The sequence below is a fragment of the Haplochromis burtoni genome, unplaced genomic scaffold (assembly GCF_018398535.1).
Source record: "Haplochromis burtoni strain Fernald_Lab_line unplaced genomic scaffold, NCSU_Asbu1 Contig_137, whole genome shotgun sequence".
Taxonomy (NCBI): Eukaryota; Metazoa; Chordata; class Actinopteri; order Cichliformes; family Cichlidae; genus Haplochromis; species Haplochromis burtoni.
Window position 1 is genome coordinate 525,618 of NW_024582498.1, and position 19,281 is coordinate 544,898.

At 38.4% G+C, this 19,281-nt stretch overlaps 1 protein-coding gene across 1 annotated transcript in view; it reads right to left on the minus strand.

The window, feature by feature from the left end:
- The window catches only part of shc3 (SHC (Src homology 2 domain containing) transforming protein 3), a 44,794-nt gene that overhangs the window by 12,500 nt on the left and 13,013 nt on the right, over positions 1–19,281 (minus strand). Inside the window, exon 3 of the mRNA XM_042224412.1 lies at positions 18,190–18,260. Within this exon, the coding sequence (XP_042080346.1) occupies positions 18,190–18,260 (71 nt within the window). The remainder of the gene's footprint in view (positions 1–18,189; positions 18,261–19,281) is intronic.

Genomic DNA, 19,281 nt, shown 5'->3' on the forward strand with positions numbered 1-19,281 from the left:
GTTTTTTTATTCAGATCTACAAAATAGTTTTTCTAGTTTCCAAAACCACAACATCAACCTTGTGGCAGTGCACTGAAAATTTGAACCTCCCGGGAGCAGTAGGTGACACATCAACAAAGTTGGCATGATTCATCCTCTGGGAACCTGAATGTGTGCATAAAGTTTAATGACAGCTCTTCCAAATCTTTCAACCAACCCCGTCATCCGAAAAGCTGTGCAACCAGCTTGGTTTATGATTGGGATGGGCATCCCATGATGCTTATGGCTAAGGCACAGATGGCATGCCTGCATGGCACGATCATTGTTTGATTTTCAGGGGGACCTTTGCTGCAGGTCATATGCTTCCGTTTCCATTAGTTCCTTTCTATCTCTGTACAAACTGTTTTGAAAGGCAAATTGTTAATAATGAAAACAGTAAGCTATCATAATTTAAAAAAAAAAAAAATATATTATATATATATATATATATATATATATATAATAAATAAATTCTTTCTTCTAAGACCAACATGAGGTTCACATGTTTGAGTTCCCCTAACTTTCATAATGCCCCAAGGATACAAACCCAAAGTCCCTTTCATGTAGTACCATCAACATTTTAATTAGTCCACTACTTTGTTCTATGCTAAAATGTTTTAAAATGGAAACATAAACTGAGAGCCTCAACTATGCTTTGTGCTTCGTTTTAATTTGTTAGCATGCTAACGTGCTAAGTCAAAATGATAAATATAATAAATATAAGGTGAACAGAACTGCTAGCATGAGCGTGAGCTTTGTTTTGGAAGTTACTGATACTGATGCTCCTCACTCAGTTTTTGAAAGTTTGACCAAAAAACTACAGATAATTACATTTTGATAAAATGACTTTGGCTCATAGAGATTTAAATAAAACAAACAAACAAACAAACAAACAAACAAAACAAAACCCAGCATTGCAGTGTTTTGTTTTGCACAATAGGATATATTACAAATACTCTTGAAATGCATTGAAGGGAAATCTGAACACGTCTCTCTCTGTATGTCTTTTTTTGCCATGCCTCTCCATATTAGAGAGAAACATAAGCACACAAACACACAGTGGCAGAGAGAAGGAGAGAAAGCCTGCTACTGTGTGTTAGCTAATGTTACCAACTTCAGGAAGTCAAGCAGAAAAGTAGACATGACACGAACCGATTCGCCCGCCGCCCTTTGCCTCACTGCACATCGGTCAAAGATTTCAGAGGCAGAAAATTCCATGCATAACAAATTATGAGTGCATCACTATATATGCTAACGTTCGTAAAGTCTCAATATCATAACCTTAAAGTGGATTACATTTTTAAATGTACCATTTTCTTACTGCCAAGTTTTCTATTAGTGCATCGCAGGCTGTAAAGGACGATGGTAGAAGGGATTTGAAATACAGATTTTGTTGTAGCATAATATTGTTTTTAATACGACAAACTTGGTTGTTTAATAGACAACGCACACTTAAATCAAACTGCATCATTAGTAGAGAGAAGTTTAGATAGGATGTAATACATTGTGCCACAAGCAACTACAGCAAGATCTAAGTACTACAGCCGAAGTATCTTTTTTATTAATGACGTAGACAGTAAATGATATACAAGAAATATGTTTGTGATTCATATTGTCTATGATCTTATGTATGCTCTCTATAAACAAACTGAGATAAAAAAAAACATAAGGAGTAAATAATGACTAAGTATATGTATGTAATCTACAACAGATAGAGAAGTTTTAGTTAACTACAGATGTAACTCTTCAGTGATCTAAATATTTCTTACTTGTTCTATTGTTTTAAATTACGAGTTCGTTTAGAAAAGATGTTTCACTTCGACTTTCACAGTTCTTAGTATATTCTATAGCATAGCGTTACTAGCATATTTCTTTTTTAGAATAGGTTAATTCTTATATAGATTATTAGGTGATAACTATATCATACACACAAAGTAATTCAATTAGAAGGATACATAAAATGGATTGTGAAATATGCTATTTAAAGGTTGAGTGTCACTATGTACTGTGTAAATACAATCTACAATATAGTGACTAGAAAGAGAAGAATGCATTTCCATATACACCTAGCCTATGTGAAAAACCTGGCTGCTATAAATCTCTGTAGACTGAAACTCTGTAAAACGATTTCATGTTGGATAAAATGTTTACTTCTATGGTTTGTATTTCGTTTTCAGCCAATGTGCATCGATAGTTATTCGTTCTTTCGGTATTACTGTACTACGTTTATTTAAGGAAACTTTATGGATTCAATTCCTGATGTTATATATTTTCCAATTTAGCTAATAATCTAGCTTTTTTTAAGACAAGATCACTATGCTATTAGGATGCATATGGAATTTGTATAGCTTAACAAATAGCGATTATCTTGGCATCGTAATGAAATTCTGAATTGCGTGCCTCGAATGTTCCTGGCATGAGACTGCCCATATCGTGTGATGATACAAACTGCCATTATCATATCTAAACAATAATAAAAAAGTAAGTAACGAATAAAAATAGTTGTTCTATAGTTATAATCCTCAGGTACTGTATCATTCTGTCAGATGGCCAGCCTAGTGGAATAAGCATACAAGATAAGCTCTGGCATACTTCATTGTATTGGTGAGAAAATCCTCGAGGTTTAACAGAAACTTATCCGGCGAACATTAACTCGAAACTATAACCCCCTAACTACCGAACAAAACATGAAGATACACGCTAGTGGGAAACGGGAATCCGGTTCGGAGAATTTTCAGCAGACTCCTAGAGATTAGTGCCGAAGAGGACTGCAGGGAGACCAGAGCCGGGGAAAAACGATACGGAGGGGAAAACAGACGAACCAGCAACTAACAGAGGCAGACACGAGGTTAAAATACACAGAAGGATAACGAGGGGATGAGACACAAAAGGAGGGCACAGCTGGGAGTAATCCGACCTGACGAGACAGGGGAAAAGTAAACTGAACACACTGAGAACAGACACGGACCTTCAAAGTAAAACAGGAAACACATACACGTAATGACATAACACACCAACTTAACACAGACTGGGGGACACAGAACATAGGAACATGAACCATGAAACAGAAGAGTACAAACACCCAAGGTAACCAAAACCACAGAATATAATAAACTAAACATAAACACGGAGTTCAGACTCCGACCATGACAGTAGTATTTCAGCATTTTATTTTTATTTCAAGTACAGCTAAATCTCTTTTGAATATAAATCTTGTTTTGGGTTTTTTGTAACAGTTATTTTCAAATAAATGTTATTACTACATTACTATTAGGCCCCCTGCCACTATGTTGCCAGAGGCGATGGGCGAATGTCTTTACTATGGAACATTATTGAACATGTTTGACACACAGCTCGGCAGAATGAGGCCCCAGCGCGCACCCAGAATGACCCTGAAAAGGACTAATGATGTAAATAACGATTATGAAGGAGGAATGTGGTTGACATCTCCCCTACAATCCGTTGCCATCTGATGTGTTTCAGTGTTTATTAGAAATATTAATAGGTTAAAATGTCATTTAGAGTAGGTTATTAGATATTTGAGAGACTGTCATTGTGAACATCTATTGTGTGCTGTAGTGATCTGGATGCTATGTGTGATCGCTGTGCTTGTGTGATGTGTTGTGTGGTGATGGTGGCTTGTGCTTGAGCCTGTTTACAGTACTCTTTATCAAATTAGAAAACTCTCTACATAAGCAAAGAATCCATTTAATTGTCAATAATGATCAATATGTCCCTTGAGAAATATAAATGTGTGAAACTAATACCTTGTTTAAATTGTACCTTGTAGTGACACATCCAGGGATCTCATCGACATCAGGACTTCTATACAGCCCAGATACTGCAAAGTAAGAATGAAAACCCTGTGTTGAAAAAATAAAGACTACACATTCATTCCATGTCAAAAAAATATATCTATTTGTTACCTTTAAGCCTAAAAAAAAAAAAAAAAAATTACTGCAGTCTTTAAGAGCATACAAAATCACCACACACACAAGTTTTGACACTAGGGCCTTGTTCTAGAAAGGAAAGAAATGGACCCATTGTTTAACATCAGGCATGATACAGTTATTAAAACTTGTGACCCATGCATGACTTTCAAAAGCAGCGGGGCCATTTAAGTCAAGTTATTGTTACCTACTCTGAAAAAAATCTATATTAAGTTTGAGATGAAGAGATTGTATTTGTTTGGAAAGGAAATAAAATATTGAGTTTCTCTAACTTTTTAAACGCTCACTTGCCAGTTCAATAGCTATATGTTGCTAACTCCTGGTAGGACCACCTTTTGGTCTCAGAACTGTCTTAATTCTTTGAGGAATAGACTCAGTGAGGGGCTGAAAACATTCCTCAGAGGTGGCAGGAGGCTATTCCAGCAATCATAGAGTGAGGGGCAGGGTACACCCTGGACAGGTCACCAATCTGTCGCTGTACTCCATCTAAATATTGCAGCAGAAACAGAGACAAAAGTTTCCCAATCTTCTGTTGTCCGATTTTAATGTCAGTGTTAACTGTAGCCTCAGTTATTTGTTTTTAACTGACAGCTGTGGCACCCAGTGTGGTCTTCTGCTATTCAGATATGCTCTTCTGCATACTTTGGCTGTAACAAAGGGTTATTTGAGTTATTGTTGCCTCCCTCTCAGCTCACAGCAGTTACAACACTTTCCTCTGACATCTGACATTAACAAGGCATTTTCACCAAACAACTGCTGCTCATTTGATGTATAAACCCTAGAGATGGTGATGTGGAAATATTCCAGTAGATCAGCAGTTTCTCAAATACTCAGACCAGCCTGTCTCACGCTAACCACCATGCCACATTCAAAGTCACTTAAATCGCCTTTCTTTATGATTCTGATGCTCGGTTTGAACTTCAGCAGGTCTCTTGGACCATGTCTAGATGCCTAAATGCGTGATTATATAGGACAAAAAGTTAAACAGGTGTACCCAAAAAAGTAGCAAGCTAGTATTTATGTAGTATAATTAAAGATAATGGTGAAATCTGAGATCTTTTTGAACAAAACAAATTAAAATAATTATTTTTCAATGTATGCTTTTGTAAAAAAAAGAGAGCTGCAGGAAGACCGACACCCAAATTACAACAACAGTTTGTTTCATGACCAAGCAGATGGTTTTCTAGTTAAAAATAAAAGCATCCAGCCATAGAAGAAGTTTACAAAGGTAAATTTAATGAAGCCAAAGTTGATGCTAACTTAGAAATAAAACAAGTCAAGGTTTATTCACCATTAAAAGTTTCCTTTTAAATAATCAAATCATTTCCAGAACCAGACTGCAACAGCTCATGCACAGGCCAGGAACATTTGGTGCTGATGAGTTCCATCACTTTTAAAATCATATTTTGAATTTCTCTGTAAACAAAACAGACTTCCAGACACATCAGTGTTTCCACTCTGGCCTTTAAAAAGAGCCAGTTCAAGAAACTAACTTGTTACAATCATAAATTTCCTTTTATAACTCTGTGTCTTTCTGCTCAGCATTTTGCGCTCAAACAAAAATATTATTTTGTCAACGTGACATTCTCAAATTGCCTATGTTCTCTATTTTTATAAGGGTGTGTTTGAAGTGCGTGCTTTAGCAGGGCCAAAAATACATCAAGCACTTCTAAAATTAGCAGAGCTCTATTCTGAGCTCACGCAGGGTTTATATTCCCTTATGTTGTATAAGAACGCACATAACCAAAACTCTAAAACTGAATTTCGGATTAACTAGGTTTCCAAGTGATCTAGATAAAAAAAATAATAATAATACAAACTGTAATTAATTTCAAACATTTCTAAATATTTAAGTCATACTGTATATTGCATTGTCTAAACCTGCTTTTGCTACGGTGTTTATTGTGTGCATTATCTAAAAATTTCTCCTGTATGAAAAGTGTGAAAAATCCATTGGTTTGTGCTCACAAACACAAATTGCCCCAACTTTTCATGACAGCATGCACAATTTTTAAACTACTCTTTTAACATGAAGTATATTTAGTGTCCGCAGCATCTTTTTTCTTGAGACTCTTGGGAGGAATCGTCCTGACAACTGAACGCACACCTTCAAGTGTGGCTTCTTTCCCCTATTTTAAAGGTGAAAATGTTTGTATATTTATGTTCAGAATCATGAAAAAAGGGAACATTTGTGTCCAAAAACAGGAATCGGTGGATAAAAAGTTGCAACTTTACACAGACTGCTTTGAGACTGTATTGCTTCTGTACAGTCTAGACAGGATAATCAGGTCCAGGAAATAATGCATGTGATCAATAAAAAAGAATAATTAATTGGTTGCAATTGAATTTAATAATCAAATAATCATGTAAGAATCGTTGGGGGGGGGGGTTTTAGGCAGTAAAACATTTATGGGATACAACTTTTGCAATGCGGCAATGCGGTCAGGAATAATAACATAATTTAATAAATATAAAGGACTGGATTTATGTTGATCAGGTGGCCAAGCACACGTTTCCACATCAGCTTTGCAAACAATCGATACGTCAGTGTTATTTGGTTCTGAAATGCAAAGAAAGCAGATCTAAGAAATGTAGAAAGTGATCGGTTAATTACAGCTTTACTATTCTGTATTTCTTTTATTGTTTATGTGAACATATTATACAGTATAACCAATTCTATACATATTATTTTGTTAGTATTTGTCACATATTGCTCCTGTAAGTACAGTGGTAGGCTTGTGCTAGCCTTGAGTACTTGGAAGAAACGACAACTTGATTTTCACTAACTTGAAAAAGTCTACTTGCCTTCTTTTCAATCATTTGTGACCTGGATGACTCAGAACCTACACAGACAGTGGTATGCATATAGCCTGAACTCTGACCTTCCTAAAAACACAATGAAATACTAGGAAAGACCCCTGTTAAATCTGCTACCAGAAAACCTTATCATATCTAATGTGCATTTCTTTTCTTTTTTTCTATTTTTTAAAAACACAACACTAGTACGAGATAAAAGTGAGAGTGTAAACAGCATCACTGTCAGTCAATGCCGCTTGGGGGTAATGGTGCGTGATGTGCGAGGAGTGACCACATGACGCTAATTAAAAGTGCTGTGAGCAGAACACCACGTTGAACTCAATACACACGGGACTGAAACCACAGGGAAAGCCGGGGGTGGAGGGTGAGCACAGGACAGACCCATTTCCCCTCTCACAGTGTGGCTGCTTTCAGCGGCATTGACTGGACAAATAAGTGCTCTCTGCCTTAATGCAGTTAATGGAATGTCACGCTGGTCACAGATACTGTAGGCTTTGTTTGGGCTAGCTGTAGTAGGTGTCATATGATGGCAATCGTAACTTGATTTGGAAGATAACACATTTCCCCTGGCAGTGATGGCCTCAATTTTCATTTTCTCCAAAAAGCTGCATTTCTCTTTGCACTGCAGTACAAGACAAGGCAGGAAAAAAAAATAGAAAAATTATTCCTTTACTTCACCCAGTAAAAATGTCCCCCCCCCCTTTCACACCTTAAAGAGCCAGGACTCTGCATCATCACTCCTTATGCTAGTGACTCATTGCCGGCATGATGACATTCGCAGCTCCTGTAGTTGTGTGCCAACTTGCTCACCTTTAAATGATGTACGATGGTTGGACAACAGTAACAGCAGCCAGTGATAAGTGTGTTAAGACGAGGATGCTCCGAATATTTTTTCCCATTCAACCCATTCACTGTTGGCAAGCTAAAGCAGCCACAGAGGTGCACAATGTACAGAAATAACTCATCACCATGGTTACAAAAGCATAACGTTGCCTCTCTGTATACATGAGACTGGCCAAAATATCGGAGAAATGTAAATGCTTACACAATGTTCACATTGATAATTACCGTTTTTGTTTTGCCATTATGAGCTTTTCCTCTACTTTTCCCCTTAATGGTGACCTTCTCCTTTTTTCCTGAATTATTCAGTGCCAGTTTTCCGGTTGCTGCTATTTCACCCAGCCTACATACACCCACTCAAGGGCATGTTGTGAGAAACTACATTATTCCCACCCCACCCACCCCCACTTGCAGGTAGCTAAAACTCGACTCATTCAAAGAAAAGAGAGAATGGGAAAATGACTGGGATGAACAAAGAACAAAACGAGTGAGGGGAAAGAGTGAGTCCACCAACCTTAACAATGTATGTGACTCCGGGACCAGAGATCTTCTCGTTTGAGTCTAGCCATCCTTTGGAGGGTTTGCTCACCAGTCCACCGCCTCCACCTGGATTCCAGTCCTCTCCGCTGGGCTGGTGCTCATCCAGCCTGCTCTTCTTGCTCATGCTGACAGATGGCTCCAGCTGTGAACAGGGGGTTGAATGGGAGGCCGAACTGCACAGAGAGACACCCGCACCAGAGGCTGCCGCTGTAGCTGCGCTGGGACTCGGGCCACTGGAGCAGCCTGAGCCTGATCCCCCACCCCCCTGCAGCTTTGACACAGCCAGGTCCTTAACGGCCGAGGGCAGACCCTTTATGCCGAGCAAGCTGCCGGAGTTGCTGAATTTCAGGCCGGACACCTTGTTGATGAGCGTACAGAGGGTGGTGCCTCCATCTTCCAGGTGGTCAGAGCCATGGCCGGTGGGGTTGCTGGAAGGAGCGGTGGCGGAGGAGGGCTGAACCTCAGTCGGGGGTGTGTAAGACGTCTCGGCTGCAGACTGGGGGGTGGCCGAGACCTTGGGGTTCATGGACAGGCCGTGAAGAAGCTCATCGACGGATGTTACTGACTCATTTCTGAAGCGGTTGTATTTGGTACGGTGAAGCATACCCTTCTCTCTCTTTGCTCTCTCCCCTCTCTCCACCAACCAACACGCACAGCCTGCCTCGTTCACAAGCGTGCTGGCAGACGTGGCTGAGCGGTGCTGATTACCCTCTCCTGTAACATAGCAGCAACGGTAGGCAGCAAACGCCTTTTTAGCAATCACAGGCCACCTGACTGTAATTTTCTCTATTGAGGTTACAGTGGTGGTTGTGTTGAGCTGCTGCTGCTGCTGCTGCTGCTGCTGTTGTCGCCAAAGTCCAATCTGCTCTCTGTAAAATCCAGAGCTGCAATCCAATCCGTCAGAGGAAAAATATACAGACACAATCCACGGAAACAACACTGAAGCAGAGGGAGGGGGGGAAAGGATGGAAAGGTCTCTAAAAGGCTTCCAGTGTTGTGGTGCAGCTTTTAGTTTCCAGCGGTGACGCTGCTGCTGATTCCTAGCTCAAAATCCAAAAAGTTAAGAACAGAAAAAGATCTGTGTTGTTGATGATCACGGACACTGCAAGGGAAGAGCAAATACCCTCTACTGACTGCTGCCTGCCTGCCGGCTCAGAGCTAAAGCATGACTCACTGATCTGAGAAAACCTTCTCAACAAAAGGCTTGCTGAACACTGCAAATCACTTCCTGTTGGAGGGAGAGGGAAAAAAAAACCTCCCACTTACAGCACACTAGAACCAATCAATTTTTATATTCCCCAGTCTCATATTCATTCTCCATAATTATTTTCTTCTTATTTGTTTTTCTGTGAAAAGGAAATGAGGGATGAGAGGTAACTTGATTGTCTTAGTAACTTCGTGAAGTAATCATTCATATTTTGCTGGAATTTGCGTCTTGAACAGTGCCATAAAACTGACGACCTAATAAAAGTTGATAAAAGGATGACACACCATAAACTAATCACTTAGATGACAGTAAATGAAGTGAAATATGTAATGAAAACATCCTTTCAATTCACAGCTAAATCGAAGCGCCTGTCAAATTCTTATGGCACAAAAATAAAATAGACATTTCTATTTAAAGAAAAATAAAGATTCACCTTAAAATGATGCAAAAGAAATCTTCATAAATCATCAAGAGAAGCAACATTGCAAAATTTTAGTATGATTGGAAATAGGTGAAACATTAATATATTGCCCATGTTCAAGTAATATAATTGCATATTGTGAGCAGACATCAGTCCTGGACCACTCACCAAAATCTACCACCAGTTATTTCCACAGCTATTTATATTCGAGCATCAATTATATATAAAAAGACTAAAGCAATTTTACTTTTTTAAGCCTAAAAATGTTGACAATCTGCAATAGGAAACAGTTCAACAATGAAGCAGAAACAGATTCACAGCCACTCTAAAATACCCAGCAACTGGTCCAGGCTGAACTGCATGAATGATACGACTCAAACAAACACATTCTGAACGGCATGTTTCTCAGGCAGATAAGTCAATGAAATAGCCAGATGGATAAAAGGGAAAAAAAAGCTTCAGAGTCTCCTTAAAACCAACAGCAATGAAGCATCTTTGTCTCCTGGCAGCAGAAAGCACACATTCATATAAAATGTCCTCAAGAGCATCTAGCAACGGCGAAAGACTGACACTCATTCATAAGCAGCTTCCACTCTCACTGTGCTGCAGATTTCGCACTGCAGTCCCTCCCAATCCCTTTCCTGCCTGGCAAAAGGAAAAAAAAAAAAAGAAGAAGAAGACAGCACGTCTGCCTTCTCGCCTCAGAAACAAAGGCAAACACAGAAGCAGGGGGGAAAAAAGGCAAGCCCTCGCAAATCAAAAGTGACGGCAAAAAGACAAAGCAGAAACGGAGCAGTGGACAAGAGAAAAAAGGCATGCAGTTTTTAGTCTTTTATGTGAATGAAATAGCAGGCTGGCATACCAGTGTTTCTGTGAATGGAAGCAAGGCCTTTCTGCCTCTGCAAGGCAATCCCTAGGGATGGCATGGTCTTATCCAATGAGGAGCCAGCTGGATGACTCATTCAGAGGAGGCTAGCAGAATAGTGGAAGAGACCATTCCAGACACAGGTGTACATTCTGTTTTCTCTTAACTGTCCTTTAAAAAGCCTACGTGCATCATCAGACATGAGATGTTTGCATAATTAAATAAGATAGTGTTCTGTTAACAGAGTGGGAAACAAGAAAAAGGTACAGGACATGAAACAGGAGGAGTAAAGCCACCCCCGTGATTTTGATTGTCACCATTATCACCTTTTTTCCCTCTCTACATTCATGTGAACAGTTGCCACCTACACATTTAATTAGTAATTGACTTTAATGTCTCTCACTCTCTCTCCCTATACATACATACACACACACACACACATATGTGTATGTAATTATATACATACATGTACATATCTGAGGGCATTACAAATGCGCTACAACAACAAATATATTTAGAGCTAAAACTGGACATTTGTCACATGAAAATAAATAATTACCATCCATATATATTTTATTTGGGGTTTTATTAACTTGCAATATGACAATAGTATTTTTTTTTAAGTTAAAGTAACATACTTAAAAAAAACTAGCAAAGGTCAAGCAGGGAAATATATCCACTGATCAATTTGCAGATATTACTGGTCATATGTGTGTGTGTATATATGGAACATAGGACAAGCCGGCACCATTTTGCTGCATGTTAATTTATATTTATATCCTCTTACTGTTTTACATAAAGCATAAAATGGACTTAAGCCTGGTTTCTCATGCTGTGTTACATGCATTAAATTGTTAACAATACACTAATAATACAATGCTCAAGAAATAAAGGGGGCATCGCAGGATAACACAAAGTCAATCAGTGTCCAATTAAGAAGCATAAATCGTTATAGATCCATTTCATCTGCTCATCAGTTGCAAATTACAACAACAACAAGACAACTCCCAAAAAGGGAATGTTTTTTCAGATAGTGACCATTACTCTCTCCTTATCACTGAGACTATACCTCCAGTCATTTCAGGTTGCATCATAGCACATCAAAACATGCTTTCACAAAAGTCTTGGCCGAGTCTCCTAGCACACTCTCAAAAGTAAAGAGAAGACATGAGGAGATGGGCCATTACATGAGGACACTGGGACCTGGCAGGACTCCATGTGGCTGGTGTGAGGGCCTGACATCCTTTAGCTCTTACATGGTAAACACATCAGAGGGTCACCCAGGCAACTGGAGACTGAAAGTGACCAGCTGTCGACTTCAAAGTTGATGCGCTTCATTGTGGACGTAGCTTAATCCACCCATCCTCTTACTGTTATCCAAGTCAGGTTCGTGTGGGCAGCTGGAGCCTATCCCAACTATTATAGGGCAAGAGATGGGGTGTGTCGTAGTGCAGGGAGAGAAACCTCCTATGGACAATTTTATGTGCAAGAAAACTATTGACATGCCGTCTCACAAAACACAGTTTTGAAACTATACTCTTAGTGCTATTGCTTCAACCTGCGTGCATTGAGTAAGACAGCTGAACTGAGCTTAAAAGACATCGACTTGTGGGCTATAAAGTACTAGACGTAGTGTCCTGGAGTCCTGCACTGTAAATAGGTATCGGAGTTGTAGTTGAGCTAATGCAATATTTAAGATGATTCTCACTCAGCTTTCTGTGACGGTGGTTTTATTTCTGGGTTTCTGTCAACTTGAATTTACAACCTGTTACCCGAACTTGCTATTTTTTATTTAAAGTTAAGTTTCAGTTGTTGAGTGTTGTGTGCACAACTTTAATCTTCTGGGTTGATCTAACTTTTTTTTTTTTTTAAATCACGTGTTACCAGTTGACATCATATAATTAAACTGTCCCAACACTTCTCCTTTATCAGTGTGGTGTGCAGGAATGAACTATGGCTGGTCACGACAGGCGATTTTTGCCTATTGACCGACACTCAGCAGGAGTTTGGTGGTGCAGTATGGTGCTTGGCCTTCTCAGTATGATGCTTCCTGCCATATCAGGGGGCCATCTATGAACAGGTCACAGAGCACCTGATAAATAATAAATACCAGGTCTGACCTGGTATTTATTATAAAAGCTTCTCTTTCAAGCTAAATAATGAGCTGACTGTGACATGTTAACATATGCAGCTGGCAAGCGTGCCTGAAAAACCTAATTTGACAGACTTTAACAAATAAATGGACACGGGTAAGAAAACCTGTGGTCACGGAAACAAACTATAATTTCTAGGTGGAATACTTGGACATGAACATAAAAAGAAGCCTGATGAATACTGGAAACACTTTTTTTGGTAACATAAGGCTAAGAGGCACCGGTTTAGCTCAGGTGGATCCAGGATGTTTGGCGTGAACGTGGCCTTACTACCACAGCAAAGGTACAGTCCCAACCATGAAGCTCACAGGTGGGAGTGTGATGACATGGACATGCGGGATTCCAAAAGGTGTTGGGGAGTTGTAAATATAAATGGAATCATGAGTACCTGTGGATACTAAAAAACAAACAAACAAACAAACAAAAAACACGGTTGGAAAGGAATCTTCTAACAAAATAAGAATCCAAACACATCACAAGACTTTCCATAGGACAAAAAGTACTACCTCACCAAACTGTATGACTTGAATCCAGAAAAATAATGATAATAATAAAAACCTTAGAGAAGAAGGTAGAACAACAGATCCCTTTCTGTTTTTTACAGCTAAAAAATGCTTCTGTGGGATGGCAGAACTTCTTTCCAGAAACTGTGAGCAACATTAGTGTTCTCCATGCAAAAGAAGACTGGGTCTAAATTATAACATCGTGGCATATTAAATTATTGGGGGAAAAAAAAAAAGAATTGGAGTAATGAAAGATATGCTAACTGAGTGGCAAAAAACCCTGTTTGAAGTCATGTAAGTAATAGTTCACATGGGTGTACTGACTCCTGTTTCTTATTGTAATACAAGTGTTCAAATCCAAATCCAGATATTCGCCATTAAATGGATATAAAAATACTTTTGTAAGTAAGAACATTATTGCACATGTCACTTAATATCTGTCTCGTTTATTTTTCACAGGAAGGCTAAGATGGATAAGAAAGGTGACACATTTCTACCATGTCATTTTCCTGCCCTACATCCATCGTCCAATTCCGGGTCTATTTGTGACCATATTTCAATACCACTGTTGCCTATGGTTATACAATCATGTGTCATGTGTCTAAAAAACTCAATGAAACACAAAATGATGAATAGCAGAAGGGAAAAAAATATTGATAGCTTGGCCAAAGAGAGCAGAGTGATGTAAGAGTTTCCGATGTGGACAATAAAAGCCTTTAGAGCCGTTTTTCATAATCATGTCTGGGATATCGTTTGAGCTTTCTGTAAATGGTTCATTAAAAAGCATCGGAAGCACAAGAAGATCACAAGAGATCACAAGAGTATTCTGGGTTTCCTAAAGGATGTACTATAAATCAAGATTAATGCTTTAGCAAGCTATGTCACAGAAGTGGCTAGCTAAATCACTGTGGTAACTTACTTACCACATGTTTTGAAGCACTGTATAGAGTCGATGTTGGAAAAACACATTTTATATAGGCAGTTGTCAAGTTGTACATGAGCTTTTCAAGTTCAAGCTGTGCAAACTGTGCATTGCATTGTAACTGGAATTTGCATGTATTCAGTTAGAGGCACAGAAAATGTATAGATGGTTTTATACTTGGTTCTAATCTGCTGCCAAGTCTGCCTTACACTGCTTGAATTGGAACTACTAGAACACAGACTAAAAAAATCAATCAGACCATTCAATCAATAAAATAAATTTCACTCTGAGCTGGCAGAGTCATTTCCATGACTCTGTTATTAAGCTATGAGGCAGTAACCTTTAATGTTTAAATGTATCCAGGTTAAAGTTTCAGAGCTCTAATGTGCAGCAGTCATGTAAGCTATCATCAATAGGTTAACATGCAGCTTGTCCTTTTTTTCAAAAGTGTTGCAATTTTTGTTATATTTTTGTATACTTTTGTGGTCTTTATAGATTTTTATCATTATCATCTGATAATGACTGAATAGAGTGGGTACACTCACAGGGATCATTTTGTCCAGAAGAAGAGTGTTTTTATTTCAGTGTGCAAAGATTCTGAAGCAGAAGGCCCAGCTTAACAGGGAAAGTTGATAACCGCTGTAGTAATACCCCTTTCTCTAACTGGAGTTTAGGTTTTGTCAAGCCAGCTTATACAAAGCAAGCGTGGCTGTGTTGAATTTGCTTCATTAGTATACTCTTTAGGTCCTGAGTGTAACTAGTGGTTTGCACCTTTTTCATTGGTGAAGATTGTTGATTATGATAATTATACACCTATCTCCTCAAGAAAGTTCTTGACTTTGCTAGATGTTGTGAAGGGTTTTCCTTACCAAGGAATGTAAGAATACCAGGCTGTTGATTCGGCCACTCCAAAAGGTTTTGCTCTCTCTCTCTGATAGGTTTATTTTGGATCCCAGCTAAGATACTGCGCAGGACCCTCAAGCTCCCAGGCCTCTGGTAGAGGACCCGAGCTTGAAGGATAAACCGCCCGCAGGGGCGTGCTGGGTGTTTTTTTTTTTTTTTTTTATATATATATATATATAAATTCTTTCTTCTAAGACCAACATGAGGTTCACATGTTTGAGTTCCCCTAACTTTCATAATGCCCCAAGGATACAAACCCAAAGTCCCTTTCATGTAGTACCATCAACATTTTAATTAGTCCACTACTTTGTTCTATGCTAAAATGTTTTAAAATGGAAACATAAACTGAGAGCCTCAACTATGCTTTGTGCTTCGTTTTAATTTGTTAGCATGCTAACGTGCTAAGTCAAAATGATAAATATAATAAATATAAGGTGAACAGAACTGCTAGCATGAGCGTGAGCTTTGTTTTGGAAGTTACTGATACTGATGCTCCTCACTCAGTTTTTGAAAGTTTGACCAAAAAACTACAGATAATTACATTTTGATAAAATGACTTTGGCTCATAGAGATTTAAATAAAACAAACAAACAAACAAACAAACAAACAAACAAACAAACAAACAAACAAACAAACAAAACAAAACCCAGCATTGCAGTGTTTTGTTTTGCACAATAGGATATATTACAAATACTCTTGAAATGCATTGAAGGGAAATCTGAACACGTCTCTCTCTGTATGTCTTTTTTTGCCATGCCTCTCCATATTAGAGAGAAACATAAGCACACAAACACACAGTGGCAGAGAGAAGGAGAGAAAGCCTGCTACTGTGTGTTAGCTAATGTTACCAACTTCAGGAAGTCAAGCAGAAAAGTAGACATGACACGAACCGATTCGCCCGCCGCCCTTTGCCTCACTGCACATCGGTCAAAGATTTCAGAGGCAGAAAATTCCATGCAAACAAAATGTGCATCCTAAATGCACTCTAAAGTCATATAACCTTAAAGTGTTACATTTTTAAATGTACCATTTTCTTCATGCAAGTTTCATTGTGCAGGCATGTAAGGCATGGTAGAAGGTGAACATTTTGTTCAAATATTGTTTAATACAAAATTGGTTTAATACAAAAAAATCAATGCATCTATTAGTGAGAAGTTTAATGATGTAATACATTTGGCCACAAGCAACTACTCAGCAATATTTTTCTAGATACTGACAGCAAATGTTTGGATGCATTTTTTTTAAATTTTCAATGAGTTTGACAGTTGAAATTAATATACAAAATATTTTGTTAATAGTGACTAATCTCTTATTGTCCTATGATTGTTATGTTATGCTATTTCTTAGATAGAAACCAAACTGGTAAAAAAAAAAAAAAAAAAAAATCACATTAAAGGTTCAGTAATAATTGCTATCTAAGTTAGTCACTTGTATGTAATTCCTACCAACAGATGTAAGAAAGAGCAGTTTTATTAACCTCAGCATGTGAGGGTGCTTATTCAGCACTCTTTCATCGGTTGGATCATAAAATGTATTTCTCTACTTTTCTTATGTGTTTGTAAATTGGTTCGCTTTTCAGAAACCAGATGTTGCACTTACACTTTCACAGTATTCTTTATATTCAACATACGGTTATAGCATCATTTTTCATTTTTTTTTAAATTGTTAATTTCTTTATTTATTTAATTATTATGAATTAATTATTTTTATCATACAGCACAAAATGTCAATTCAATAACAATGACATAAAAATTAGGATTGTGAAATATCATTTTAGGTCTGGTGTCATATGAATACTGGTGCTGAAACCACATCTTCAATACTATCTGACAATGAAAATATGCAAATACTGCTGATGTGGATAAAACCTGGGCCTGCTATAAATCATCAAAGTAAAAAAGTAACTGATAAACTCTGATAAAAATAAAGATATGGCATTTTATTGTTAATATTTTCTTCTATTCTGTCACGGTTTGCCGGGGCAAGCCGTGTGGAATTATTTAGGACCAGGACGCGGCAGCTATGGTGCAGGTGAGTATTTATTAACGAAGGAAATACAAACAACAAAGGCACTGGGAACATGAAACTGGAACCTAAACTGGGTAAAACTAACAAAACAAACCAGAAACGAAGATGCAGGGAGGTCCGGGGAAATACACATGGAGAGATGCAGGGAGACCGAGGGGAAACAACACAGACGAACCAGCAACTAACAGAGGCAGACACGAGGTTAAAATACACAGAAGGATAACGAGGGGATGAGACACAAAAGGAGGGCACAGCTGGGAGTAATCCGACCTGACGAGACAGGGGAAAAGTAAACTGAACACACTGAGAACAGACACGGACCTTCAAAGTAAAACAGGAAACACATACACGTAATGACATAACACACCAACTTAACACAGACTGGGGGACACAGAACATAGGAACATGAACCATGAAACAGAAGAGTACAAACACCCAAGGTAACCAAAACCACAGAATAATAATAAACTAAACACGGAGTCACAGACTCCATGACATATTCTATCTTTTTGTTCTTGTTTTGTTTTGACAGTAAATGTACAGGAAAAAGTTACTACAGTGGCATTTCTTTGCTGCACTTATTTTTTCTTAAGACATGTACTTAAATGTCTTTAACTAAAAGTGGGTTTTTTTAACCTTGTTTTATTTAGATTGAACATGTTTGACACCACAGCTGGGATAGGCCCCAGCGCCACCCGTGACCCTGAAAAGGACAAGAGGAAGCGAATGAAGGGATGGATGTTTGACACCCCCACATCCTTTTGCCATTGATGTGTTTCAGTTGTTTATTAGAAATAAAGTAATGGATTTAAATAGTTATAAATGTGGAAATTGTTCATTGCTGAACAATTTGTGTGTGTGTGTGTGTGTGTGTGTGTGTGTGTGTGTGTGTGTGTGTGTGTGTGTGTGTGTGTGTGTGGCTGTTTAAGTATTTTATCAAATTAAAAACTCTCATCATAAGCAAGAATCCATTTAATTTCAACTTGTCTTGTCCTTGAAGAAATATAAATGTGTGAACATACCTTGTTATTTGTGACCTTGTAGTGAAATCCAGGGATCTCATCGACCTCAGGACTTCTATACAGCCCAGATACTGCAAAGTAAGAATGAAAACCCTGTGTGAAATAAACAAAGACTACACATCATTATGCACAAAACAAATCTTTGTGTTACCTTTCAAGGCCTAAAAAAATAAAATAAAATTACTGCAGTCTTTAAGAGCATACAAAATCACCACACACACAAGTTTTGACACTAGGGCCTTGTTCTAGAAAGGAAAGAAATGGACCCATTGTTTAACATCAGGCATGATACAGTTATTAAAACTTGTGACGCATGCATGACTTTCAAAAGCAGCGGGGCCATTTAAGTCAAGTTATTGTTACCTACTCTGAAAAAAAACTATATTAAGTTTGAGATGAAGAGATTGTATTTGTTTGGAAAGGAAATAAAATATTGAGTTTCTCTAACTTTTTAAACGCTCACTTGCCAGTTCAATAGCTATATGTTGCTAACTCCTGGTAGGACCACCTTTTGGTCTCAGAACTGTCTTAATTCTTTGAGGAATAGACTCAGTGAGGGGCTGAAAACATTCCTCAGAGGTGGCAGGAGGCTATTCCAGCAATCATAGAGTGAGGGGCAGGGTACACCCTGGACAGGTCACCAATCTGTCGCTGTACTCCATCTAAATATTGCAGCAGAAACAGAGACAAAAGTTTCCCAATCTTCTGTTGTCCGATTTTAATGTCAGTGTTAACTGTAGCCTCAGTTATTTGTTTTTAACTGACAGCTGTGGCACCCAGTGTGGTCTTCTGCTATTCAGATATGCTCTTCTGCATACTTTGGCTGTAACAAAGGGTTATTTGAGTTATTGTTGCCTCCCTCTCAGCTCACAGCAGTTACAACACTTTCCTCTGACATCTGACATTAACAAGGCATTTTCACCAAACAACTGCTGCTCATTTGATGTATAAACCCTAGAGATGGTGATGTGGAAATATCCCAGTAGATCAGCAGTTTCTCAAATACTCAGACCAGCCTGTCTCACGCTAACCACCATGCCACATTCAAAGTCACTTAAATCGCCTTTCTTTATGATTCTGATGCTCGGTTTG